Genomic DNA, 27,521 nt, shown 5'->3' on the forward strand with positions numbered 1-27,521 from the left:
TATGACATACTGAGATGTCAATTTTTAAAAAAAAAAACTGCATCAATCGGGGCGGTTATATTTAATACATACCTACCTGACAGTCTAAAGGTTAATAAATAAAACGCCAAATAGCAAACACATTTGTCAACTTAAAAACTCTATAATAATGTAATTTCATTGATCGAAAAAAAATTGTCAATGTCAAAAATAAATGTATCACATTTAAGATAATATTTTATTATTACATAGATATAAATGTTGATATTTTAAAACATCCATAATATGGAAATACTTTATTATAATCTAACTATCCGCTAAAAGTATTTATTTGATCAAATACGGGTCAATTCTTATACAAATCGTTTTTACATATCATTAATATGGTATCATTTGTTCACCTGAATATCATCAACAAAAGGGCAAATTAATGCAACCGTCACAACCTATATTTTACATTTGTATTCAGTTATACTTTAATCATTTTTTTTCTATTTTATTAGTTACATTATCCGCTAGAAGAATGCAAAACAAGATTTTATTTATTCTAAAACTTTACACCTGTTAAGTATTGAATAATTTGAAATCGAACTAAGATTCCGGCGATCAATAAATTTGCCATTCTGCCAATGCCATGTTGAGAGTAAAAGTCCATTAATTTGAAAAATGATAGTTTATAATTTTCACCATATTTTAAATAGGATTTTTCAAAATTTATGAATACATAATTTAAAAAAATAATGCATGTTTTTTTATATTATTTCAATAATCTATAATGCATAATTATCAAATGGCAACACCTGCAATTTTTATTGTTATTGAACAGTCGATTCAAACAAAGAATGGATCAAAAACCTAGATTTCTGCCCAAAATTTTAAAATAAACAATATAAACCCTGTTAGTGCAAGAGAGACATCTACATATCGTCCTCATCCAGGAGAAAAGGAACAAGTGAATTTTTTACAAAAACGTGATTATTGACTACATTGTATTTGACATCTTACTAGCTTAATGTTGACCTGGAAAAAATCCCAAAACGATTTTAAACTTGGAAGTAAATATAGTATATTGACTTGGTAAAAATGACTAACTGCATTAATGACAAAAGTGTAAAAACAGTTAAATGGTCCTCCTGAATATTTTCCGTTTTGTTAGTTGGTCACTTTCTCCTGTATGACTACGATATTCTCTTGATGAAATTGACAGATGGTTGGCATGTGCTTTAGGGTGAAGACTGACCGGAGCATTTCGTCGTAACATCGCTCGCGGCTAGCATGTTACGTTATGACGTTACGGCATTACTGACTGACCGCGATCAGTGCTCGTTTGTGACCTTGTGCCTCAGTGTTGCCATATGTCACACCAAAAATTCTGAATTACAGCCTAGAAATCTGTATTACATTTGTGTAGAATCAATAACCCAAAATCTGTATGAAGCTTTGCAACTTTGCATTCGTAGTTAAAATATCGGACGACGAAGACGTGGTTCTTGGTTCTGTGATTTTAATAAATTACAGCTTACTCCAGATGAAGAAAAAAAAAATTCCCCGCAGTTTAGGGAATTTTCCACATATTGGCAACCCTGGTACCGACCTAAAATTGGATCCCAGTTCGGATGGAGGATTCGGAACGAGCGGCGAGCAGCTCGGCTTGCTGTACTGACTGCCTGAATGCTCGCATCGTAACATGTTATGTTACGACGAAATGCTCCGGTCAGTCTTCACCCTTAGGCAAATGATATATGACGGCTAAATTTGCAAACATTGCAACAAAAGAATATATCCATTATATTATTTAATTATTCTTTTTGGGTATTGATATATTTAACCTTTTTTATGCATAATTGGCAGGATCTTATTTTCATATTAGAATTTTATGGTTAATTTATTTATTGATTTGGCGTTTAATTTGTAGAACTCCATTTTAATTTATGTATTAATACGAATGACATTTGTTTGATAATGCCCTAACAAGGCGAAACAATTGTCACAATATAATTTTTTATGTGTTTTTGTTAATAAAATACAACTTAGTAGACTCGAAAAATCTGTGTTTGATTTAAAATTAATACATAAATTTACTGTTAATGTTCTAAAAGTAAATCAATTTATCAGTTTGATAAGTTATTTTGCACTGTTGACTTTCAAAATCGTATTTAGTCGTAAAATTCCGTTTCTAGAACCTATAATTAATGGACTTTTACTGTATTCATAATATATACATACAATATTTTTCCAAATAAAATTAATATCATCCCTAGTTGATCGCATATAAATGAATATGCTTATGGACAATTTGAGCACACGTAAGGTTGATGGATACTGTTAAAAATGATGACATTTTTAAATACAATTCAGGAATCAGAATCATAATAATATTTATAAGATACAAGAAGTCTTAAGGTATTTCTTTATGAAAAAAATAGAGTGCGTGGTAATGGCTGTCAGTCAGAATCACTGTCTTCCGTAGTAGAGGACTCCGACTCTGAACTGTCGGGGTGTTGCTTGGTGATCTCTATGCAGTGGTCCAGGTCTGTCAGTCGCTTCAGGGACCGCCCTGAAAACATCCAACATCCTTATATACTAAATGCAACACAAAACCGATAACTAAATACATACATCGCCCACTCCTTTCAAGAACGTCATAAATCAAAAAACTTGATTTTTCAGGAGAACGTTTTTAAAGTTTAAAAATATAATGCAATATATTAAAAATAAATATCAAGCCACGTATTGAACTTTTACTGTGCAACAGATTTTTTTAGGTAAAACCTGAAGGTTTTTTCTCCGTTTGAAAAATATTTAGTATATTTAAAAAAATAATTAAACAATACCTTTTCTTCAAAATGCAAAAACAACACTTTCTGCCCTGTAGCGGGTAGATATTAAGTTAAAAATATGCCGCTTTTGCTGGGATATAGTACATTTTTTGGGCATTCCGAAAACATGCACAACTGAAAATTGACAATTTTTGATTTATGACGTTCTTGAAAGGAGTGAGCGACATGTTAAAGTATGTTTACTTAATTCACCGATAAATTCAACGCAAAAGTTGCTAAATCCAAGAACGTAGAAAATTCACATATCGCTCACTTCTTTCAACAACGTCATTTATCAAAAATCGTAAATTTTCAGTTTAGCATGTTTTCGGAATGCCCACAAAATGTACTATATCCCAGCAAAAGCGGCATATTTTTTACTTAATATTTACCCGCTACAGGGCAGAAAGTGTTGTTTTTGCATTTTGAAGAAAAGGTAATGTCTAATAATTTTTTTTAATACACTACTTATTTTTTAAATGGAGAAAAAACCTCCAAGTTTTACCTAAAAAGATCTGTTTTACAGTAAAAAGTTCAATAAGTGGCTGGATATTTATTTTTAATACATTTGATTATATTTTTAAACTTTAAAAATGATCTCCTGAAAAATCAAGTTTTTTGATATATGACGTTGTTGAAAGGAGTGAGCGATATATAACATACAGTTGCAGAGGCAAACCGAACAAGTATTTCTGTCTCTTTCTAGCACATTCAACATCTATTTATTCATTGCAGAAGCCTGGGCGAGGACCTATCCGACATCGGATCCGTGTTAGTACATACGAAACTCTCTCGAGAGGTGGTATTATACATGCTAAAAATAGTGAAGGACAATGGTGCCATAAACCAAGCCAGGACACAAAATGCCAAATTCTCTTCTAGTGCGACGGAAGGTCTTCTGATGACAGTCAACAGTCCGGCTTCTCCTGAGGAGTGCAATGTGGTTTTTTCCCGGCAATGAGCAATTGCTGACAAGTTCCTGATTGGCCCACACTAGATTATCCCTCCAGTTCCCAACACAGATTAAAATAAAACATGTTTTTAGCTAGAAGAAACAAAAATCCACTTAATGTTTTATAAGCCTTGTACATAATAAGCAAGGTAAATAATAAATACAACTCCCACCAAAAAAAATAATCTACGTATTTTCAACATTTTGAGTGTGTCCAAATACTTGTTCACAAAATCTGGATTATCTCCAATTACAGGAGTTATTTTCATATCATTTTTGGACATCTCATCAAAGATGAAATCATCTTTAAAATAAATTATCTGGTCAAATTATAAGCTTAATAATAAAAATGAAAATGGTATTTTCTGGCGTTTCTCATGTGTGTGATTATAATCCAGGATTCAGATCTCACATACTAATATAAGAGTTTCTGCTTAGTAAAAAGTTTCTTTACATCTCACCAATAGATGTCTCTAGTGAAGTTCTAGTGATTCATGAACAAGGTTTCTAAATTGGTTTATATATATAGAACTTCCAAGAATTTGAGTAGTGTGGTTGTCAATAATGGGTAGAATTGGTGAATGTTACACGTGTGTGAAGTGATCACTTAAACCAGCCTATGACGGTCGTAAGCCCCGTAAATGCCCAGACTTCCATATTCTTCTTCATCTTTGATGAGATGTCAAAAAATGATACGTATTTTCACTCCATCCAGATTGGCAACACTGTTGGTACTACCCTAAAATGAATTTGTCCGCTCTTACCGTCAAAGCTCTCAACTGATAATCTTTAAAAATTAAATAAATCTACGTAAATTATAGTTTACTCAAAATCTCTTCAAGTTATACAGCGATTGCTTTGAAATTTTGACACAACGCATGGTTTTATATATCCAAGCAAAAACATTTTAACATTTTGAAATCTGTTGAACCTAACAGCAACACACAAATTACTAAACATTGCTCATGGATGACAGCGTGATTCTTGTCAGCTACTGTTATTTAGCATTTTCAATCTTTTTAAATTCATTATTGTTTCATTTTTAATATTTTCATTGCTTCACATATCGCTCACTCCTTTCAAGAACGTCATAAATCAAAAAACTTGATTTTTCAGGAGAACGTTTTTAAAGTTTAAAAATATAATACAATGTATTAAAAATAAATATCAAGCCACTTATTGAACTTTTTACTTTGCAACACATCTTTTTAAGTAAAACCTGAAGGTTTTTTCTCCATTTGAAAAATATCAAGTATATTTAAAAAAATAATTAAACAATACCTTTTCTTCAAAATTTTAAAACAACACTTTCCACCCTGTAGCGGGTAAATATTAAGTTAAAAATATGACTCTTTTGCTGGAATATAGTACATTTTCTGGGCATTCCGAAAACATGCACAACTGAAAATTGACGATTTTTTATTTATGACGTTCTTGAAAGGAGTGAGCAACATGTTAGAAATGTGCATTATCTTTTTTCTTATTTTACCTGGTGGAACTACACCAATGCAAAGCCGGGTACAGCTAATCACTAACAAATGAATTTTATTTTAATTTTATTTTAAGAATACAGTTAACAATGACGTGATTAAACTCATTTTACAGTAAAATATTACTTTAAATTTTTCCACATATACATTACTGCTCTACAATATTATTATTAGCAAATGAAGGAAATTTACATAAATTAGAAATTACACGAAATAAAGTGATGAGAATAGTTCTTGAGAAAAATAGATAAAATAATATAGAAAAAATGAGAGACGAACTGAATTGGTTATCTATAAAAAAGAGACTAAAATTTAATATGCTGATCTTTATGCATAAATGTTTTAACGATAAATTACCAAAATATTTTAAGGATAAAATAGTTTAAAATAAAAAGTTGTCACGAACATATTACTAGAAATAAGGATAAAATAAGACTGCCATTGTTGAAAAAAAAAACCGAGTCGCAAAATTGTTTAACCTTTTAAACGCGTTAACTTTGTTCCTAAGAGACGCTCGTGCGCGGCTGTATTTCGCCGTTTTTTAAATTATTACTTTTATCATGTATTTAGTTTTGAAACGATTTATTTTCCTAAACAAAAACGTTCATTGGGATTCATTGTGCCTTTTTGGTACTCTATAATACACGTGTGTCACATTATTCTTGAAATATATCGTAATATAAACAAATTAGATCGTAACATAAATAAATCAAAGCACGCATCGTGTGTCACTCTTACCCACTCGCGATGCGTAGCGTCGAGAGTGAGACAGATATAGGGCATGATTATGGCGCGGACTAATTACCGACCGCAAGAAAAATCAGGGATCTGTTGTTTTATTTATCCTTGTGATATTACAAATTATTAGTCAGATATTTCAACAGATGTCATAAGGCCGAGGATTGACATATTATTTTATCCAAAGTTCCACACCATGAAAAAATCCCTCCAAGTTGAACTGAGGTTCGAAACTTGGAGCAAAGTGAAAACACAAACGCTTATGTCAGCCGCGTATGGGGCATGTCTTGTAAAAACACAAACGGTTATGCGAGCCGCGTGGATCCGGTTAATGTATAAGGGTTTGAAAATGTATGATGAGATGCCTGAATGTATGAAGAATGAAAAGAGACAGAAAGAATTTTAAAATAAAATAAAATGTTTTGTTTACTGTAATAAAAACCCTTATCCGCACCCCAATGGTGCATAGGGCACTGTGTCATATAAACGCAGTGTTATCTTGATCGTTTACACATGAAGGAAAGGTGATCAGCTCTCCGCTTCAGGTACCAGTCCAGGGTAATATTGAATAAATATTAGAGTGAAAAAATCACTAATATTTATTTTACCCCCCTTGGGAATCGAACCCGGGACCTCCAGAACGGTAGCCGAGCGTGCTGACTATTACACTACGGAGGCGGACAAAAACTTCTTTACTGTAAGGAGATGTAAATATATATATATATTTATAAAGATGATGTAAATTAAGTGTAAATAATAGTTTATATTGGTTATAATATAAGCCAACTTGAAAAATAAAAAATAAATAAAACAATGATAGAATAACTATTATCTGTTGGTCAACCACGGTCAAGGTTTGATTAGAAGGACTGTGTATACGTTGCCTACTACGCAGAAACCAAATATTATTCAAAAAAGGTCACCAGTGACCCACCACACATCAAAGCGCAAGTTAAGGGACAAACCTGTCAGCGTAGTGAGTAGCCTGTTATCGTGACTGAAGGAATTTGATACAGGCGCAAGCTGCAACGCTATCTGTCTCGCCCGGTCTCCACCGCATTCTGAAAGGATATGATATAGTGTCTTTATTAACCCTCCCCGCAGTAAGCCCTCATATGAGGTCTTAAACATAGCTGAGTGCTACCAAATTGTTAAAAAAAGTATAGAAAATATAAAAAAAGTCATATTACAAATTTGTTTAAGGTGAATTACTTTGAGACTTGCTTGATTACTCAAAATAGTTTTACAAAAAATCGGCTGTAAAAAGAAAATCTCGTTACATTATTTATTGATTTGGCGTTTAATTTGTAGAACTCCATTTTAATTTATATATTAATTTTAAATCAAACACATATTTTTTTGAGTCTACTAAGTTGTATTTTACTAACAAAAACACATAAAAAATTTATATTGTGACAATTGTTTCGCCTTTTCAAACGAATGTGAAGATCATATAAACTTTTGATGTGTTTTTGTTAATAAAATACAACTTAGTAGACTCAAAAAATATGTTTTTGATTTAAAATTAATACTTTTAATACTAATTACTAGTTATTATTAATATAATAAAATTAATATTGGTAATAACTCGTTACATTTAAAACGATGTAATGAAGAACCATTGTGCCCAGAGTGTTTTGAAGATTCCCATTCGGGCATATAAAATCTGTGTATTTCTAATATAACTATCATCTGTTTTACAAATTGTAATATCAACCATATTATGTATTTATAGATTTGGCGTTTAATTTATAGAACTCCATTTTAATTTACATATTCAATTTTAAAATCAAACACTGATTTTTAGAGTCTACTAAATTTTTTCGCATTGTTATGGCGTTTTCAAACTAATGCTTTAGTTTGAAATTTAATTCGTTAGTTTAAAAATGCCATAACAAGGCGAAACAACTGTCACAAATTTAATTTTTAAGTGTTTTTAATAATAAAATACAATTTAGTAGACTCTAAAAATCAGTGCTTGAATTTAATATTTAATTTATAAATCAATCATATTCATTGCACTGTTTTGTCAAATTCGAATAATACATTTTATTTTATCTATACATATAATTTATTTACATTATCATAAAATGTTACAATCTCATACTATGCTCCCTGAAATATAATATTTCCTGCTCATTCTGTTTTCGTTGAATAATACATACAAATTAATCAATGATTTATAAACATACACACCTCTTATAGTATCGAGAGTAGGATCTTCCTTCAGTGAAGCGTGCTCTGTCCTATATAGTCCACTAACCAGATCCCACACAAACAAACACTGCAAACAGACATTCATATAATGAATAATACACATAAATAAATCCGCCATAAAACAAAAACATCATCATATATTGTGGGTGTACTGGCCAAAAGTATTAACTCGAAAATATGCATATTATAAGTTTTCAACGTTCTATAAACGGGCAAAATACATATAAGGTGTTTATTTATATATGTAGCTTTAAAAGTAAATTCAACCTTTTTTTTTCATTTTAAAAAGAAGATAAAAACATATTTGTGTTTTTATTATTTACAAAAATACTTAAAATTTTATATTATTTATATGAGCTTAAGCACCTCATTATTAGAAATAGGTTTCAAATTGTGGTAGAGTGGGTTCGAGAAACTCTGACTCAAGAGTCCGCGACACACGGGACCACAACCCAACTTACTTTAAGTTTAATAGCGGAATAATTATTAATTCTACTCAGGCTAAAAGCTTTAAATAACAGGGATTATTCAAACAGGGATTTTAGAGTTAACGTTTTTTGCCAGTATACCCACGATATGTAAATGCTTGAAAAATATAATATATAGTCACCTCTGCCGAGTATTGTCTCCTATGGACCATGCAGAGAGAGTTACTATCCTTACACGAGTGGCAGTGCGAAGTCGGCCCGTCTCCTTCTCCGTCCGAGTTATCATCCGTGACCCACAGCCACATGGCACACACCTGGATCAAAAATTGTTCCGCGTTAAAAGAGTAGGAAAGGGAAGTTTCCCGAGAAATGCATCGAGTCAAAGAAAGCTGAGTACTTAAAATATAACAAAGGGGCTCATGGTGAAGGTCATAATTAAGATTTTGCCCATTTTAAACAATTGAATATAATTTATAACTACATACAGTAGAATCCCTGAAATCCAAAAACAACATTTTGAATAAAATATTTGTAGGAAAACATTTTAAAAAGGCAAAGGCTGAAGAGCACATTTATAATTACATATATGTAAAATTATTATAGTTTACATAATTTTGATAAAAAATAATTGGAAAGTTAATAAAGTACTGTACCTATTTTGCTACTAAGTACTGTAATATTAGATTGAAATATGATATGATACATACAAATGTACGTGAAATTTGTAGGCGGAGCCTATGTTGAATATTATATTAGGCAGAATAGGGCAGTACCTACAGCGTAACTACTGCAGTGTAAAGTACTATGTACTGTATAACCAAATTCCCCAATAATTCGAACAGGCCACGCCCAATTAGTTGGAATGTTCCAATGCATTTAGCCCTTTCGATGCCAGAAGGTATTACATAATATGGCCGTACCCAGTAGGCCGTGATTTTTTTAACAAAAATGTGAAAGTTTTTCGAAAGATGATTGTAACTTTGATAAAACCGGTAAATTGTAATATTTTACTGTTTCTTACATCGAAAAATATTGCAATTAGATTTGATATTGGCTAGCGGCAAGCTCAAATGAGAGTGCTTACGTTTACGCGCTCATTTTGTGTGGCCGGCCTGGCGAACACGGAATGGAGAGTGCGTTAATGCGCTCGTGGCACCGATCCAGGTACAAAAAGGATTACTCACTCCGCAGATACATCCGCTGGACTGGCAGACGTTGATGACGTGACAGCCCCAGTCGAAGCAGTAGATGAACTTCTTGTCGTGCAGGCGACACAGGCGCAGGCAGACCTCGTTGCAGAGCAGCTCCACGTCCAGGGAGCGCTGCGAGGCCTGCAGCACGGGCACGGCCGTCTGCAGGCGCTCCCACGCCGCCAGCGACACGGGCTGCAGGGCCGTGTACCCCGCCCCGTGTGCCACCAGCGGCAGCGCCACGTGGTACCCCGAGATGCAGTCATCTGCAACCCGCAAACCCTCCATCATCCACCTATACCGTCTACACTAATGTGTAAAGCCAACTAGCCATAACTCAAGTTGCGGCTGTTTGGCTTAATACGGCTCATATACAATCGTAGATTTTGCTCTATCTCTTTCCTTTACTGAGATACTCGATATCCAAATAGCCGCAAAATTGTAATAATTTGATACATGCAGAAAACATCATTTTAAGTAAGCTATAATCTCGTTTATCTCAAAACTACTGTTTTTAATGGATATTTGCCTTTGTACATTAGAACACAGACAACTTTAGTTGATAGATAAATATAAACTATAAACTGCAGAGGGATACCACTGCATTAAAGATCCTCAGGATTCCCTAACCCTGGTTAGCCATAAATGTCGATCAACAACTTAAGACTTACTGATCATGGACCTCGGACCCCAAGATCCGGCAGGAGAAGGAACAAGGCTTCTCAGGTCGTCAACCAGCGAAACCCTTGTGACAACAAATTCAACATTGGTACTTGGAATGTTAGAACCATGCTACAACCGAGCAAAATCGAAGAAATCTCACAACAAATGACACAAGCAAAATTAGATATCCTAGGTATCTCTGAAACAAGATGGGCGGGAAATGGCGATTATGTCAAAGACGACTTGAGAATAATTCATAGTGGATGTGAAAAAAGAGGCAGCAAAGGTGTAGCAATCATTTTGAAAGGTGGATGGAAGAACAGCGTCCTTAACACTTTTCACGTAAATGAAAGAATCATTATGATAAAGCTACAAGCCCAGCCCACAGACATGTACGTCATACAAGTGTATTTTCCAACATCAAGCTGCAACGAAGAAGAAATTGACACCATGTACGAACAACTTGAGGAGCTGCTGAGACTTACCGAAAACAAATCAAATGTGATTATTATGGGAGACTTCAACGCCTCAGTCGGAAGTCAAACAACTGATCAAGAATGTATCGGAAAGTTTGGTTTAGGAAATATGAATGAAAGAGGAGAAAAAATGATAGAATTTTGCAAGCAGTCTGAGATGATCGTCACCAACACAATGTACGAAGTCCCCAAGAGAAGGAGGTACACGTGGAAGGCCCCCGGAGACACGAGGAGATATCAAATTGATTACATTCTAGTAAAGAAAAAATATAGAAATCAAATACGATCTAGTCACTCATACCCTGGAAATCAAATAGATAGTGATCACACTCTAGTCAAAGCGGTATGCAATATTAGATTTAAGAAAATAATCATGGCCAAGAAAAAGCACTGGTGTTTGGAAAAATTAAAAGATATAAAATTAGTAAAAGACTTCCAATCAACTCTAGTAAAGATTAATAATGAGATAGAACCAACTTCTTGGGAGACAATGAAAACAAACATCAATGCAGCATGTGACGAAAGTATTGGGAAAAACGTCCTAGAACCCAGGAAACCATGGATGAATCAACAAATACTAGAATTAATCAAGGAAAGAAACAAACTAAGGAGTAAAGATTATGTCAAATACAAACGGATCAAAAATCAAATTACAGACCAATGTCGCAATGCAAAAAATGAATGGTTACGTGAAAACTGTAAAGAAATCGAAAGCCTATTACACAAAAATAATATCGATAAAGCATATAACAGAGTTAAAAGCCTAGAATATACACCTAAAACAAAGAGCAATATTGTTAAAGACAAAAACGGAAACCTATTATTTGAAAATGAAAAGGTAGCTGAGCGATGGAAGGAATATCTAGAAGATCTGTACTGTGGAAATGATATCGAAGACGAAAGGATTTATTTGGAACCAGAAGAAGAAGTAGATCCCGATTGCAAAGGACCACCCTTGACAAGGGCTGAATTCGATTTTGCAGTGAAGGCCTTAACGGATAGAAAAGCAACTGGGATAGATGATATACCTGCTGAGGTTTTAAAGAATGTAGACGAACGGACGAAGACAGCACTATATAACATCATAAGTGAGTGCTACGAAAAGGGAAAATTGCCCAACGACTTCGTAAAGAGTAAGTCTATAACAATACCTAAAAAGGGAAATGCAGCAGACTGCAACAACTATAGAACCATAACACTTCTATCCCACGCATCCAAAGTGCTCCTGAACACTATAAAGGGCAGGTTGAAAAAGAAAGTGGAGGAACAGCTTGGAGAGGATCAGTTTGGTTTTAGAAGTGGAGTGGGAACACGAGAGGCAATTTTGGCACTGAGACAGATACTGGAAAGACGACTGGATGTGAATCTTATAACATACACGACCTTTATAGACTTAGAGAAGGCTTTTGATAGAGTGGATTGGTACCTCTTGTTTAAAGTCATGAAGAAAAGAGGAATTGATTGGAAGGACAGAAGAACCATCCTCAAATTGTACAAGGACCAATCCACTCTCATAGATATTAATGGTTCCTCAAAAGAAGCCAAGATAAGAAAAGGTGTGAGACAGGGTTGTCCGCTGTCACCCTATCTATTCAATTTGTTCATAGAGGAGGCCATTGAAGAGTTGAAGGAAAAAACAAATGGAGTAAAAATAAACGGTCAACAAATACATTGTATAAGATTCGCTGATGACATCGCCCTGATAGCAGAGGACGAGAGTGACATGAACCACATGTTAAACACTCTCTCTAATGCTCTGGATAAGTTCCATTTGAAAATTAATGCCGCCAAAACAAAATCAATGATCGTTGAAAAAGAGCAATCTGACCTCCATCCAACAATACTTCTCGGAAATAGAGTAATTCAACAGTTGGATCAATTCTGTTATCTGGGTAGCACGCTAACATATAACAATAAATGTACCCTAGACATAAAAAAGAGGATAACGCTAGCCAAGCAAACTTTTATGAAAAAGTACAGCCTCCTATCAAACAAACATTTAAAAATTGAAGTAAGAAAAGGATTCATAAAGGCTTTTGTTTGGAGTGTTTTGTTGTATGGGTGTGAAACCTGGACCATCCAAAAGTACGAAAAAGACCGGCTTGAAGCATTTGAGATGTGGGTTTGGAGGAAGATGACCAAGACATCATGGGTTGTAAGGAAGTCCAACGAAAAGGTGTTGCAGGACGTAAAAGAAAGAAGAGAGCTTTTAAATCATATTTTGAAGAGGAAGGCCAAGCTAATAGGGCACTCAATTAGACATAGCACCTTTCTTAGCAACATCTTCGAAGGAAGAATCTTGGGAAAACGAACAAGAGGCCGCCCAAGAACTTCATACTTCCAGGATTTGAAGCGGCTCATGGACGTCTCCTCCTATTCGCAGCTCAAGAGGATGGCGACTGACAGAGACAAGTGGCTGACACTACAAGGCGCTGCCTTTAGAAGATGATGACTAGCACTTTTAGTCTTATTTTATTTATGATAATATCTTTTGTGTTCTTGCCAGTGCCCTTTATTATAACCTAAAATATAATGTATACCCACACACGGGCCATGCCTTTGTGGGATCTTTTTTTGTATTAAGTATTTATATTTTTTTCTACTTGTAATTAAAATGAAATTAAAGTGAAATGCAAAAGAATTTACAATATAGAGAAAAAAAACCTACCTTCGGAATCCGTTATTATGGATGTAATATCGTCGTCGCTTTCCACAAACCGCCTGGTGAAATGTTTGCTACATTTGGAGTTTTCCGAGTGCACGAGGTAGGGGTCCTGCGGGTGGACCACACAGTCCGAGAGGGTTTTGGAGGAGTTGTCGTGGACCGCGACGGTCCTGAGGGAGCCGTCCTCCTGCATGGCTGTCACTCGGTACTCCACGTCCTCCCGCTTGGCGGGCGGGGAAGGCGGCGGCAGGACGGGGGGCGCCAGTTGGTTGCGCACCCGCAGCACCGCCCCTTCCGCAGGAGGAGACTTGGCCCTTCGAGACGGCGCCCTATTAGTAGCGCCGATGTAGTACTTTCTATTGCTACGTAACACTCTGAAAGGAACTATATTTTCGGTGTTGTCTTCAGAAAACTCGTATTTCTTGTCGGCTAATCTTCTCTTCCTGAAAATGCTCAGCTTCTCGCACTTGGGCTCAGTCTCTTCGACGAATTCGTAAGCCTTGTCGGCTATCCGGTGGGCGTCGTTGAACCCCGAGAGGCTCTCGACGGGGCGGCGGCGTGGGGAGCGCAGCGGGGGGCTCACCAGTGAGCGCGGGGAAGGCGCGTCCCACTCCTCCACGCCCACGTACACCTGGCTGCAGCCCGGGGAGGGCGGGATGCGCACCTCGTGCCCGAGGCCGTCGGGCACCTGGACAGGTCTCCAGGTGATGCTGGGCTCCACCTCGATATCCGAAAAATCGGCGAGGATATTTTGCACGACCGTGTCGGCCGCGGATGGCTCGGTATTCTGCCCGCTCCTGAGAAAGGGGAGGACTTCGGCCCGCGCTCCCTGTTCTCGGATAGACTTGGTGGAATCCTCTTCCCGATTCACTTCGTCCATTAGTTTGTTGGGTATAATGAGGTCTATTTCTAGTATGTGTATGAAATCCGTATAGATGATGATCTGATTGCGATATGCGAGCTGTACGACGGGTTCGCAGATAGCGGATTCCGCAGCGCAGTAGAACTTGGTATGAATGGCGAAATTGTGTTGAATACATCTTTTCCCTCCGCAATCCAGAACTAGAAGTTTTAAAAAGAAAATCGATTAAATGGTTATCGAAAACTTTGTAAAGCCAATTATTGCAAAAATTTTATGCCAAAAAATACCTTCGGCAGAACTGGAAAGAGCCGCACACTTACGGCACCCTAGCTGCGGCACTCCTATTACGCTGAGATACGAGTTCTCCGTAGATATTTCTCTGACAAAATAAATAAATAATGTTACTTTATAAAAAAGGAGCAATCGAATTCAAATTAAACATGTTTTAGCATTGGTTAGTTCACAATTTAAACATCATACATAATTTAATTAGATCACAATGTTAAATACCAGTTTATAAATTAAAGCTTACATACGAAGTAGGGACAAGCACTTACGCTATGCCGTAGACGACCAGCAAGGAAGGATTGTGCTTCCATTGACCCATGGAGACTGCTACTCGGTTATCCACGCAATCATCATCAAACAAGGGTACCGAATGGACCAACTTGGCCATTTGGCCCGGTACCCACGATAGAAAGTGTAATCTGAAAGTAATAAAGGAAATATAATGCAGCCTTTTCACAAAGACAATTGAGAAGCCGGTACACTTAACTGGAAGTTAAAAGGGGATTTTAATTCAGTGGATTGGCTTGAAAACTTGGCTAGATGACATTCCAAAGCCTATTTGCATTAGGTTAATATTAACTTAGAGGAGGAAGCTTGAATGCCGCATTAAGGACTAACTACATACCTGTCATATATAATTTTAAATATCATGCCGTTTTTTATGATTTATTTCTAAAATATGGAATCATTATCCTGCGATATAGTGATTTTGCAAATTTGACATCCCATTCCACTTGATTTTTTTTACCAACATATTTTTTACAGTTTATTTCTTTAATATTAACATATTTCTCGCTATTTTTCAATTATTATTTTTATGTATCTATATTTTCTTGTCCGCCTCCGTAGTGTAATGGTCAACACGCTCGGCTACCGTTCTGGAGGTCCCGGGTTCAATTCCCAGGGGGGGTCAAATAAATATAAGTAATTTTTTCACTGTAATATTTATTCAATATTACCCTGGACTGGTACCTGAAGCGGAGGGCTGATTACCTTTCCTTCATGTGTAAATGATCAAGATAACACTGCGTTTATATGACACAGTGCCCTATGCACCATGAGGGGGCGGATAAGGGTTTTATTATTATTATTTATTATATTTTCTTTTGTTTTTTTACATATCAAACTTTTTACTACATCAAGAATTTAGATTAAAATTCACGTATATATTTTCAATTTTAATTATTAATTATGACTGGGGCCATGGCGTGGTCAGGTAGACGCTCGACTGCGAAACTGGCGTTGCGACTTGATTCCCGCCAATTTCAAAATGAATTCAAGAAATATTCATTTTTAATTAGTCTGGGTGTTTGTAATGTATTTTTCACATATACCTTCCCTTTCCTAACTGTCGTACCTGCAGACAAGCCTAACAAGGATATTCCTTTTTATTAAAAAAAATTATATAATGCTGTTTAAATTCTAAATAAATAAAGCAGTTGAGTTACTTAACTTGTTTTTTATTGGCACTTCTTTTTAAAAGAATCATTTGTTTTAAATTTTCAACCAATAATTTTTTCTCTCTCCTGTAAAATTTCTTTTCATAGCTCAAAAACATATCAATGATTTACCTAAAACTATATCCTTCCCGGAAGTCTCTTCCCGATGTGGCGCTCACGTGATAAGTGAAACTCAGCAGGAACTGGCCGCACTGGGAGAAGCCCATGAAGATGTGACTGTTGAGGAAGTTGGGAGGAACCATGTCCATCAGGCAAAACCTGAGGCGGGGGGGAATCTTCTCAAAAACCCTTTTCGGGGCATTTTCAGACTTTCCCGAAAACGAACCGAGCGTCTGTGGAACAACAACAAAATTAAAAACAAAAAAGTACAATCAATTTGGGTAACAAAACTTAAATATTTCACTAGGCAATTTTTAGCTCCCTAGAAACTGGTCAGTGTACTAGATACATTTTTTTAAACAATAGAGGTGTGACTACTGCGTAATTGTTACTTTTTCATTTTTAATGTGTAAAAGTTTTACTTAATAAATACCACTATTTGTAAGCATCTATTGTAACACGTGTTTCGATGCATTCCGCATCATTTTCAAGCACCGTATGGGACTGTACGGTGGGGACTGACCGGAGCCATTTTGTCGTAATGTACATGTTTTATTTATTTATTTATTTTCATAATACATAGATACATTTAATATACATATTCATTTCATATATACATTTATTATACGTATTACGGCTCTTTAGGCATGGCCTGTGTTGAGCCGAATACTAACATGGTAATACAAAATTTATATTTTTATTTTTTTAAATTTTTTAATAATATTTTTTTAATGATTAGATCATAAACATACAGGAGATACAAAAATAATTTATAGTTTAAGGTTTTTCAATGTGATAATTACACCTGGACTTTAATTAATTCACTTTCTACCTTGTCCTTTCCAATGTTAAGTAACCATCGACGGACACTGTTCTTAAAGACCTGATCACTCCTGGAAATCTTAATGGTTTCGGGCAGCAAATTAAATATTTTTGGAGCAAGGAATGAAAATTTTTTTTGAGCCAAACTTGTTTTAACGGCTGGGCCAATATAGTTTTTATTTAATGTTACGATGAGAGCATTCGTATAGTGAGTACAGCAAGCCGAGCGCTCCATCCATAGTCGGAGCGCTCGCCGCTAGCGACGTTGGCTAGTTGGGTAGACGTACGACTGCGAAACTGGCGTTGCGGGTTCCATTCCCGCCAATTGCAAAATAAATTTAAGAAAGATTTATTTTCAATTGGTCTGGGTGTTTGACATATCGCTCACTCCTTTCAAGAACGACATAAATCAAAAATCGTCAATTTTCAGTTGTGCATGTTTTCAGGATGCCCAGAAAATGTACTATATCCCAGCTAAAGAGGCATATTTTTAACTCAATATTTACCCGCTACAGGGCAGAAAGTGTTGTTTTTGCATTTTGAAGAAAATGTATTGTTTAATTATATTTTTAAATAAACTAGTTATTTTTCAAATGGAGAAAAAACCTTCAGGTTTAACCTGAAAAGATCTGTTGCACAGTAAAAAGTTCAATAAGTGGCTTGATATTTATTTTTAATATTTGTATTTTATTTTTAAACTTTAAAAACGTTCTCCAGAAAAATCAAGTTTTTTGATTTATGACGTTCTTGAAAGGAGTGAGCGATATGTTTTTCACATTTACCTTCCCTATCCTTCCTGCAAACAAGCCTCTAAAAGTAGAGGCTTTGCGGGTTATTCCTTTTAAAAATAAACATTTTCAATGGCAGCAGAACCATATTTAATTATATACCTTTCACATAACAAAGAATAACCCATGAACCCTCTATAATAATGTTTGTGGGCAAGTTATAAAGGTTGGAAAAGGAGGATACGATAAATATTTATGAAAAATTTTCGATGGTAGCCATCTTTGTCCCATCATTTTCAAAGTCAGTAAAACCGTATTTAATTATACCTTTTATGACAAAAAATCACCCATCAAAGCCTCTATAACAAAGTTTTGTATGCATGTAAGAAATAAAGGTTGGAAAAGGAAGATAACATAATATTTTTGACAAATTTTCGATGGCCACATCTTTGCCCCATCATTTTCAAAGGCAGTAGAACCCTATTTGATTATGCGTTTCATAACAAGGAAAAACCCATGAAGCCTCTATAACAAAGGTTTGTATGCAAGTAGGGAATAAAGGTTGAAAAGGGAAGGTAAAAAGAGATGTTATTATTCCTTCTCTCGATTATCCGGAACATCTAATAAGTCAGGATAAGGGAGGTTCTACAAATATTATAATTTGAGGGGAAGCTTCCTTACTTAACAGAACAATTAATTATTTACATAAAACATAACTATGGATAATCATACAACATACAGCATTAAAGTGTATATTACACTATAGTCTGACCAGTCTCTTTTTTTCTAGTGAAAAATGTGCAATTTCATATTACGGATGTCTCTGCCTCTATATGATAAACTAAAAATGAAAATATGAACACCGAGGGACATACGCCAAAACAACAAATACGTTAAAATTTCACAAAAGCCAATTAAGCTAATCAATCATAATTTTGCAAAATGTTAAACAGGAATCAGTAATACAAAACAATAACAGATACCTAATTGTTTTTTTAACGTACCTCGCGATTTAAAATCTTCAGGGCGACATTTTGACAGGCTACGTGTTTCGTTAATTGGTTTATATACGGCATAACTTTTGGGTTAATCTTTTTCTTTTTAAACCCGTTTCTTATTATTGTCTCGCACTCTTCATCCGACGAGGTCTCCATGTTTGTTTAAAATGCATTTGACAACTTTGATTTAGTTGCCATAAAAGAATACGGTATTTTAGCTGAAGGACCGTACTTACTTATTGAGGGTGGTCAATTCGTGGAACGGGGAGTTTTTCCCCCCCTTGAGTATATTGTAACTGACCATATTCACTGAAAAGGAGTATAAATTATTTTTACACTTTGTATTTGTATGATCGCGAGTGTTTTTGCTTAGAATTTTCACTCATGAATTACATGAAATTATAGTAACTTTAAACATAAAGAGTAAATCCACTCACAAGTAGGCATAGGCTATGAAACTTATAAAGTTGAAGCCTGAGTAGGGACATGACAAACGGTGTTGCATAAGCCGAAGCTAGATTTCAGAGTCACTTGGACGTTAGGCAATTCAAAAAAAAAATGTTTGTAGGATTCTCTTCAATTTTGTAAAAAGTACGAAACATACATTTATATATTTTTAAATGAAATATAGCAAATGCTGTAATTCTGCAGTCTCTCAAGACAATCGATATGTTTAATAGTGTCAAGATACTAATAAAACAGATGTAAATTAATGGGATAAATGGTTGAAGCAGACTTATTTTTATTTGAAAAATTCGCCTATCGAAAAACGGTATTTTATTACGTTGGTGACATGGTTGTCGTTGTGAATTTGAACAATATGTGTAAAACAAAAGATACAGAAATAAATTGTGAAAATCTAAGAATAAGAAATAAAATCAAGAGTTTCTTTGTTAAACGAATAACAAAGTATATAAGCAAATTGTTTGCTTTGCCATTGAACAAATGCCATTGCATTAAAAATAATATTTTTATTTGTATCTGCAAAAATCTTTGATTATAACTTTTAATCGAATTTTTTTTGAGAAACACTACTGAAGCAATCAAAACATCGAAATATTACGATTTTTATTCAATCGATTTTTTTCGATTGTTTTGCTAATCGAATAAAACATATTTTACTGTTCTCAGCAAATGTTTTGCCTTGAATATTCACTCATGTATTACATGAAATTGATGAAATTAGAATAACTTTAAACAAAATAAGTAAACCCACTCACAAAAAGAAACAGGCTTTAAAACTTTTTGAGTTGGAGCCTAAGTAAGAACATGACAAGTGGTGTTGCATAAGCCGTAGCTAGATTAGTCACTTGTAAGTTTGATAATGAAAAAAACACAATTAAAGGATTTTCGGCCCATCAAGTTGGCAATGCTGCTCCTACTTGTCAAAATTTTAGTACCGTTTGACGTTTTGGCTTTCCTTAATTTTTTTTCTCCGACATTTTCATTGATCGTTTTTTGCTGTGATTAAGAATATAATAGTTATTATATTATCATATTTGATGTTTAATATTTTCATCTTGTGTTATTAACCACTATGTGGAAACTGCAATAATGTATAGTATACAGTGAACGAAAATAACTTTCATACATAATATTTACCATTCAATGTCCACCGTCCTAATCAGCTTTTACAAACATCTACGCGAATAGCTCGCGCTATAAATAATATGAGGACTGTATAGAGTCTGATATATAGGAGAATTCCGATATAATAAACATGATGGATCAATCTAACGAAGCTCAAATCGACGATGACGTTTTTTTTAATGATTCTCGTCTCTTCAAACTGCAAACACTATTTGAATTCAATACGAAAAAATGTACGTTTTGCGAAAACGGGCGCAGGAAAGTCTTCGCTAGCGTTTCGGACAAGTCTTTCTATTTTTTTCTTATGGATGCTGATGCGAAGAAGTCGTCTAAGGAGATACCGTGGGATTCTGACAAGGTTTCCGTCATCGACTTGTGCTTCGATCCTTCCGGCACATGGCTCTTAGTTTTGGCAGCTACTACACTGCAGATCATCCCAGTTCTTCCATTGCTACAACCCGATGTCAAACATGATCTCAAGTGGCCTACAGATAAAATCACAACAGTTACTTTGAATCCGAATCACGCAAAGAACCCATCTGCTATAGTTTGGTGGCAAACTAAGGACTCTCAGCAAATTGCCATTATTGGAGATAAAGTAAGTACCTAGACATCCCCATATCTATTTTTACTCCAACCATCTAGCACCATTTATTTTTTTATTTTTTTTTATTAAAAATATAAATATTTATGTTTTTATTATTGACACAAATATTTAAATTTCATAGTATTTCTGTGAGCCTAAGCTGCTCATTATTAGACATAGGTATCAAATTGTGGTAGAGTGGGTTCGAACCGAGAAACTCTGACTTAAGAGTCCGCGACACTAACCACAGGACTACAACCCGGCACTTACTTACTTTGTTTTGTGTTATATTGCTTGTAGTATCTAGAAAGATATATATTTTCTTACATTTTTTTAAATAATGTAAATGAACATCTGTCACGGGCTATGCTTAGTGACGCGTTCATCAAAAAAATACAATATTCTAAAAACTTTGTAACAGTTTCATCAAAATTCGTACAATCAGTAAATATTTTTTTTCAGGTCTGTGATGTTATTTTTAAATGTACATAAAAATATAATATTCCCTTAACATTTTCGCGCCATGTTCTATTTCACGAATAATTTCCGCCTTTATACGAATTGAAAGACACTTTTTTATTATTACTAGATATGTTGATAATTCGAAGGTTTGTTTTGACTGACCTGCTCTAGAATTGATCTGACATTCCCAATCTCGTATGTTTATTATACAATGTCCATAGTAAGCATAGGACATACAAAATATGGAAACTATCCCCGAAACAAGAACTATAAAATAAGTTATTAAATGTAATAAAGTAGGTCCTTACAGACATGACAAAGCTTGCGATTTGCAGCGTGGAGTTTAACTCTATCCACGCGGCTCGCATAACCGTATGTGTTTTTACAAAACATTCCCCACATGCGGCTGACATAAGCGTTTGTGTTTTCACTTAGGTCCAAGTTTCGAACCTCAGTTCAACTTGGAGGGATTTTTTCATGGTGTGGAACTTTGGATAAAATAATACGTCAATCCTTGGCCTTATGACATCTGTTGAAATATCTGACTAATAATTTGTAACATCACAAGGATAAATAAAAGAACAGATCCCTGATTTTTCTTGCGGTCGGTAATTAGTCCACGCCATAATCATGCCCTATATCTGTCTCACTCTCGACGCTACGCATCGCCAGTGGGTAAGAGTGACACACGATGCGTGCTTTGATTTATTTATGTTACGATCTTATTTGTTTATATTACGATATATTTCAAGAATAATGTGACACAAGTGTATTATAGAGTACCAAAAAGGCACAATGAATCCCATTAAACGTTTTTGTTTAGGAAAATAAATCGTTTCTTAACTAAATACATGATAAAAGTAATCATTTTAAAAACAGCGAAATACAACCGCGTACGGGCGTCTCTCAGGAACAAAGTTGACGCAGTTAAAAGGTTAAACCCATATGCGTGAAACCTTTTTTTTGTCGGTGACAACGCCGAGACATAAACATAATCCGATCCCGGCGGCAACGGTCTAATTGCCCGGTTGGATCTTATTGCTTAAGTTCGAAAATATTTTAAAACATTCAAATATTTACAAAATTTAAAAAAAGGCGATTTCTTTTTGCCGAGAAGTTGCTCGTTTTAACTGTGAATAAATGTATGGAGAAAACCAGAAACCAAAATTCCAACAAATGTTTCCTCGTTATATCCGTGATCTCGCTATAACCGTGCTCGTAATAACCGAGTTCGACTGTATATTAAATATAATCTTTGTTATTATTAATCTTTTCTCATTCCAGACTGGTGATTTAATATTTTTTTCTCTGGAAAATTTGGAAATTATTGGAAAAACCTGTATAGTTGGCGGAGTACACAAACTGACAATTTTTGTGGACGACTCTCTGGATAATATTACATTATTGGTCAGTAAACTTTTTCAACTTCATAATATATTATATTACAAGATATTTTGAAATTGAATTACATATTTTTATCTTGCAAATGAAAATCAAACCAATGTATTACCTGATTTTAATACCTGGGCTATTCTTTTCACTGAAAAGTCCATATTATTTTAAAACTTTCTTGGATTACTTTTTTGGTATCTGAAATTGAGATTTTTGTTTATTTAATTTCAAGTAATTGCAAATAAAAATATGTCCATGGAAGCCAAGCTAGCGGTTCACAACGGCGTGCTGCAAAGGTAGGATGAAAGCAGAGTGAATGCTGTTGAAATTGGCTCCCTCAGACGAATGTGTGGAAAATCATTGTATGACAGAATTAAAAACGAAGTTATGAGAAAGGAATGTAAGGCTGAACAAGGAATAATTGAAAAGATTAGGAAGAGTTCTTTACGGTGGTATGGACATGTGGAGCGAATGGATAGCGAGAGAATGACTAAGAAAATATATGTGGCGAATGTGAGCGGGAAAACAGAATGAGGACGACCGAAAAATACTTGGCACGATCAGATCAATCAGAACCTAAAATCTGGTGGTGTCAAAAGTCTGCGTAATCGGAGGGCATGTATGGATGTAAAGAAGGCGAGGAGTGTATGTCAGGACAGAATAGTTTGGCATTCCATACTTTCTGCCTACCACTGCGGAGAAACGGCGTGATGTAGTAGTAGTAGTAGTAATTTCAAATACCCGTCGGAACAATGTTTTCACGAATTTTTGTATCAGAGATGGGTGATATCATATATCGATTCCTTAGCGCACAAATATACTAATTAATTTTTTATAAATTTTTCAATTTTTTTCTTCAAAACATATTTTTTTCCATTGCATTAGTTATTAATTAGATAAGTAATTTGTTTGGTGATGTAAAAATGAACACAATAACTTTTTCAGTTGTTATTGTGTTTTAATTTTAACTTGCTCTTCTAGAACAGTGCTCCGCAACTGGTGTGCCGCGGCACACTGGTGTGCCGTGAGCCGGATACAGGTGTGCCGCGATCGAATTCAATGTATTTGACATTTGACATTTGTTCACTATGTATTTCATATAAAATACATAATACATAATTTATATAATACGCGAAGACAAATTATTTTTCCTAAGATTATCTTTTTTTGTAAATGTAGAATATACATAATAGTTATTAGGTATATTTTTTTTTAATGGTCCATATGTTATAGTTTTTGGTGTGCCGCGGAATTTTAGGAAGAATTTTAGTGTGTCGTAGATGAGAAAAGGTTGCAGAGCACTGTTCTAGAAAACAAACAGCTATATATGATATAAAACATTTTGATCAATATCACTACCTAAAAAGATCTGTTGCACAGTAAAAAGTTCAATAAGTGGCTTGATATTTATTTTTAATACATTTCATTATATTTTTAAACTTTAAAAACAATCTCCTGAAAAATCTTTTTGAGAAAAAAAGTTTTTTGATATATGACGTTGAAAGGAGTGAGCGATATATGGTATCAAACGTTTTGATCAATATCACTAGTCTGTTTTTGGTTGGTTGGAAGATATTGCTTTTAAGCAATAAGCCCGCCAATGTACTTATTTATTTTCTGTACATGACGTTTGAATAAATAAATAAAATATGAACAAAGTTCATTTGGCTTATGTTCGCATCAAATAAATATCAGAACATAACTTGCCCAGGTCTAGACTGTAATGATTTTTGTTCCGTAATTATTTGTTCTCAGATAAATCTATGTTAAATTGTCTTACGCTTACTGGTCCAATGTCGAATCTCATTCGACATCGATTTTTCGCTCTTAGGTCCCATGTCGGATGTTAGTCGACATTTTTTTCATCATTAATATTATTTATTTAAATTCCAAGCTTACATTTTTGTCACTCGTATCTATTACAGCAGTATGTGGAGCAGAGGACAAAAGATTTTTTTTCCAATTGGAACGTAACTGTCTACCTAGATTTTTTTTTTAAATTTTGGGGGACCGGAAAGGGTGAAGTCATTGATGTTATTTTTTACAGATCACCAGTAGCAAAAATCGACAGTGGAAACTCACTCTTGAACAAAGGCAATCCCAATACAATTGGGTTCAAGGGAAGAAAGAACAGCGCAAATCAAAAGAGATCAACAAGAAACTGGATGGCTTCATCAACTCTATAAAGGAACTGGGTTCCGATAAAATGTCAACACTTTTTCAAATGAAATCAAATTCGGTTTCCGGTAATTTTCACTTTATATTGTAGCAAAACCCTTCCTTGAATTTTTCATTTTGTCAAGTATTTTATTTTTTATTTATTTTTTATTTCTTAAGTTAACAATATTACATAATATGAACTATTTTATACACTTAATTTACTACATCTACATATATATACATATATATATATATATATATATATATATATATATATATATATATATATATATATATAAATATATGTATATGTACATATATGTGTATGTATGTCCGCCTCCGTAGTGTAATGGTCAGCACGCTCGGCTACCGTTCTGGAGGTTCCGGGTTCGATTCCCAGGGGGGTCAAATAAATATAATTGATTTTTTCACTCTAATATTTATTTAATATTACCCTGGACTGGTATCTGAAGCGGAGGGCTGATCACCTTTCCTTCGTGTGTTAACGATCAAGATAACACTGTGTTTATATAATGCAGTGCCCTATGCACCATTGGGGTGCGGATAAGGGTTTGAAAAATATATATGTATACATATATATACACTTCCTTGCAGTACACAAAACATTTATTTTTAAATTCTTTCAGACTCTTCATTCTTCATACATTCAGGCATCTCATCATACATTTTTAAACCCTTATACATTAAACAATTTTGAGACTCTGTTTTTTTCATAGATGGCAGTCTTATTTTATCCTTTTTTCTAGTTAAATGTTCGTGACAATTTTTGTTCAAAACTATTTTATCCTTAAAATATTTTGGTAATTTATCGTTAAAAAATTTATATATAAATATCAGCATATTAAATTTTATCTCTTTTTTATAGATAACCAGTTTAGTTCTTCTCTCATCTTTTCTATATTATTATATTTATTTTTCTTAAGAACTATTCTCATCGCTTTATTTTGTATAATTTCTAATTTATTTAAATTTCCTGCATTTGCTAAATATAATATTGTTGAGCAGTAATCTACATGTGGAACAACGATAGTTTTATAAATAAGTTCTGCAGTATCTTTATTTAATTTATTCCTCAATCTACTAAGGAAAAATATTTTTATATAATATAAGATATTTATGGCTTGTCTTTTAAAAAAATAATTTCGCCATTAAACTTTCAGATGTTCCGAATAAGCTGTCTGCTCCGGTGAGTCGATATAATCCGACTCCCATATCTCTCGAGCATTTCCAAGATACCAATTATTCCAAATGCCAGGATAAAGAAGAGCTGAATGCATCCTACAGCGCAGTCAACATGTCTCAGTGGATGTTGGGTCCCCAGAGTGCTGACGGAAGACACTTTATATCATTACTCAACTCTGTCCATGGGACATTCACTGTATGTATTTAGATCAATCTGATTTCCATCCTGTATTAACAAGAATATCAAAAATCGATACTATATTAATATCGCTCACTCCTTTCAACAACGTCATATTATATAAAAAATTGTCAATTTTCAGTTGTGCATGTTTTCGGAATGCCCATAAAATGTACTATATATGTACTATATCCCAGCAAAAGCGGCATATTTTAAACTTAATATTTACCCGCTACAGGGCAGAAAGTGTTGTTTTAGCATTTTGAAAAAAAGGTATTGTTTAATTTTTTTTTAATATGCTAAATATTCTTCAAATGGAGAAAAAACATTCAGGTTTTACCTAAAAACATCTGTTGCGCAGTAAAAAGTTCAATAAGTGGCTTGATATTTATTTTTAATACATTCTATTATATTTTTAAACTTTAAAAACGATCTCCCGAAAAATCAAGTTTTTTGATATATGACGTTGTTAAAAGGAGTGAGCGATATCTGCACACATATTTGATGATTATTACTAAAATTTTGTTTTCCTTTTGCAGTTGCAGCTTGATATTGAAGACCAAAAACCTGTTTTTACATATAAGCTAGAAGGCTTGCCCTCGGATATTCAGTTTGTTCTCTGGCAGCAAAGAATTATATTTACTTTTGGGTTCACCGTTATCCAGATACATAGCAGTGCTCTTGCTTCACAACAGGTTATTTTTTTCTTTTCAATTGTGTTCAACAAAATCAGTTGCATTCTAAACGAAAACTAATGATGGAATTCTCACAATTTAATTGAATAAAGTGTTGAATAAATTGGTAAATGTACCATGAATTAGATATTAATATTTTTATAATGCTGCGATAGATCTATTATATAATTTGACATTGTAAATATCACTCCAGTTCCTTCTTCTTTTTTACTATCTCGCTCAGTGCTGAGGGTCATGGTCTCCCGGGATCATTTGCCTCTATTCCAGAGGAATAAAGGCAAATGGTTCCTGGACTCATTCCATAGTTCTGGGCCTAGTTGAACGCAGCGTTCAAATAGGAGTTCTTTATTTGGTCAGTCTATCTTGTAGGCAAATGGTCCT

The 27,521-nt window shown here is 34.3% G+C and overlaps 2 protein-coding genes across 2 annotated transcripts in view; one reads left to right on the plus strand and one right to left on the minus strand.

Annotated features, from left to right (window-relative positions):
* Window positions 1-1,784: 1,784 nt before the first annotated feature.
* Window positions 1,785-19,099, minus strand: LOC148309000 (uncharacterized). The gene is made up of 10 exons (XM_088260748.1): window positions 18,881-19,099; window positions 16,339-16,559; window positions 15,037-15,186; window positions 14,767-14,858; window positions 13,621-14,679; window positions 9,808-10,079; window positions 8,806-8,937; window positions 8,175-8,262; window positions 6,944-7,039; window positions 1,785-2,536 (listed from the first exon to the last, which is right to left on the minus strand). Exons 1-10 carry the CDS (start codon window positions 19,028-19,030, stop codon window positions 2,424-2,426), a joined length of 2,373 nt encoding a protein of 790 aa, XP_088116874.1. The 5' UTR covers window positions 19,031-19,099; the 3' UTR covers window positions 1,785-2,423.
* Window positions 19,100-20,258: 1,159 nt separating this feature from the next.
* The window catches only part of LOC148309001 (uncharacterized), a 30,004-nt gene continuing 22,741 nt past the window's right edge, over window positions 20,259-27,521 (plus strand). Inside the window, exons 1-5 of the mRNA XM_088260758.1 lie at window positions 20,259-21,062; window positions 22,797-22,919; window positions 24,952-25,150; window positions 26,246-26,463; window positions 26,985-27,140. Coding sequence (XP_088116884.1) covers window positions 20,595-21,062; window positions 22,797-22,919; window positions 24,952-25,150; window positions 26,246-26,463; window positions 26,985-27,140 — 1,164 coding nt within the window. The 5' untranslated portion in view covers window positions 20,259-20,594. The remainder of the gene's footprint in view (window positions 21,063-22,796; window positions 22,920-24,951; window positions 25,151-26,245; window positions 26,464-26,984; window positions 27,141-27,521) is intronic.

Source organism: Brachycentrus maculatus, unplaced genomic scaffold (assembly GCF_059751285.1).
Source record: "Brachycentrus maculatus isolate JH-2025_06_01 unplaced genomic scaffold, ASM5975128v1 h1tg000142l, whole genome shotgun sequence".
Classification (NCBI taxonomy): Eukaryota; Metazoa; Arthropoda; class Insecta; order Trichoptera; family Brachycentridae; genus Brachycentrus; species Brachycentrus maculatus.

Coding starts and splice junctions, on each gene's coding strand:
- LOC148309000 (XM_088260748.1), bottom strand. CDS start 19,030: ATGGAGACCTCGTCGGATGAAGAGTGCGAGACAATAATAAGAAACGGG. Junction 14,680..14,766: donor TCTTTCCAGTTCTGCCGAAG/GTATTTTTTGGC, acceptor TAAAACTTCTAG/TTCTGGATTGCGGAGGGAAA. Junction 8,263..8,805: donor GGAGACAATACTCGGCAGAG/GTGACTATATAT, acceptor GTCTGTTTGCAG/TGTTTGTTTGTGTGGGATCT.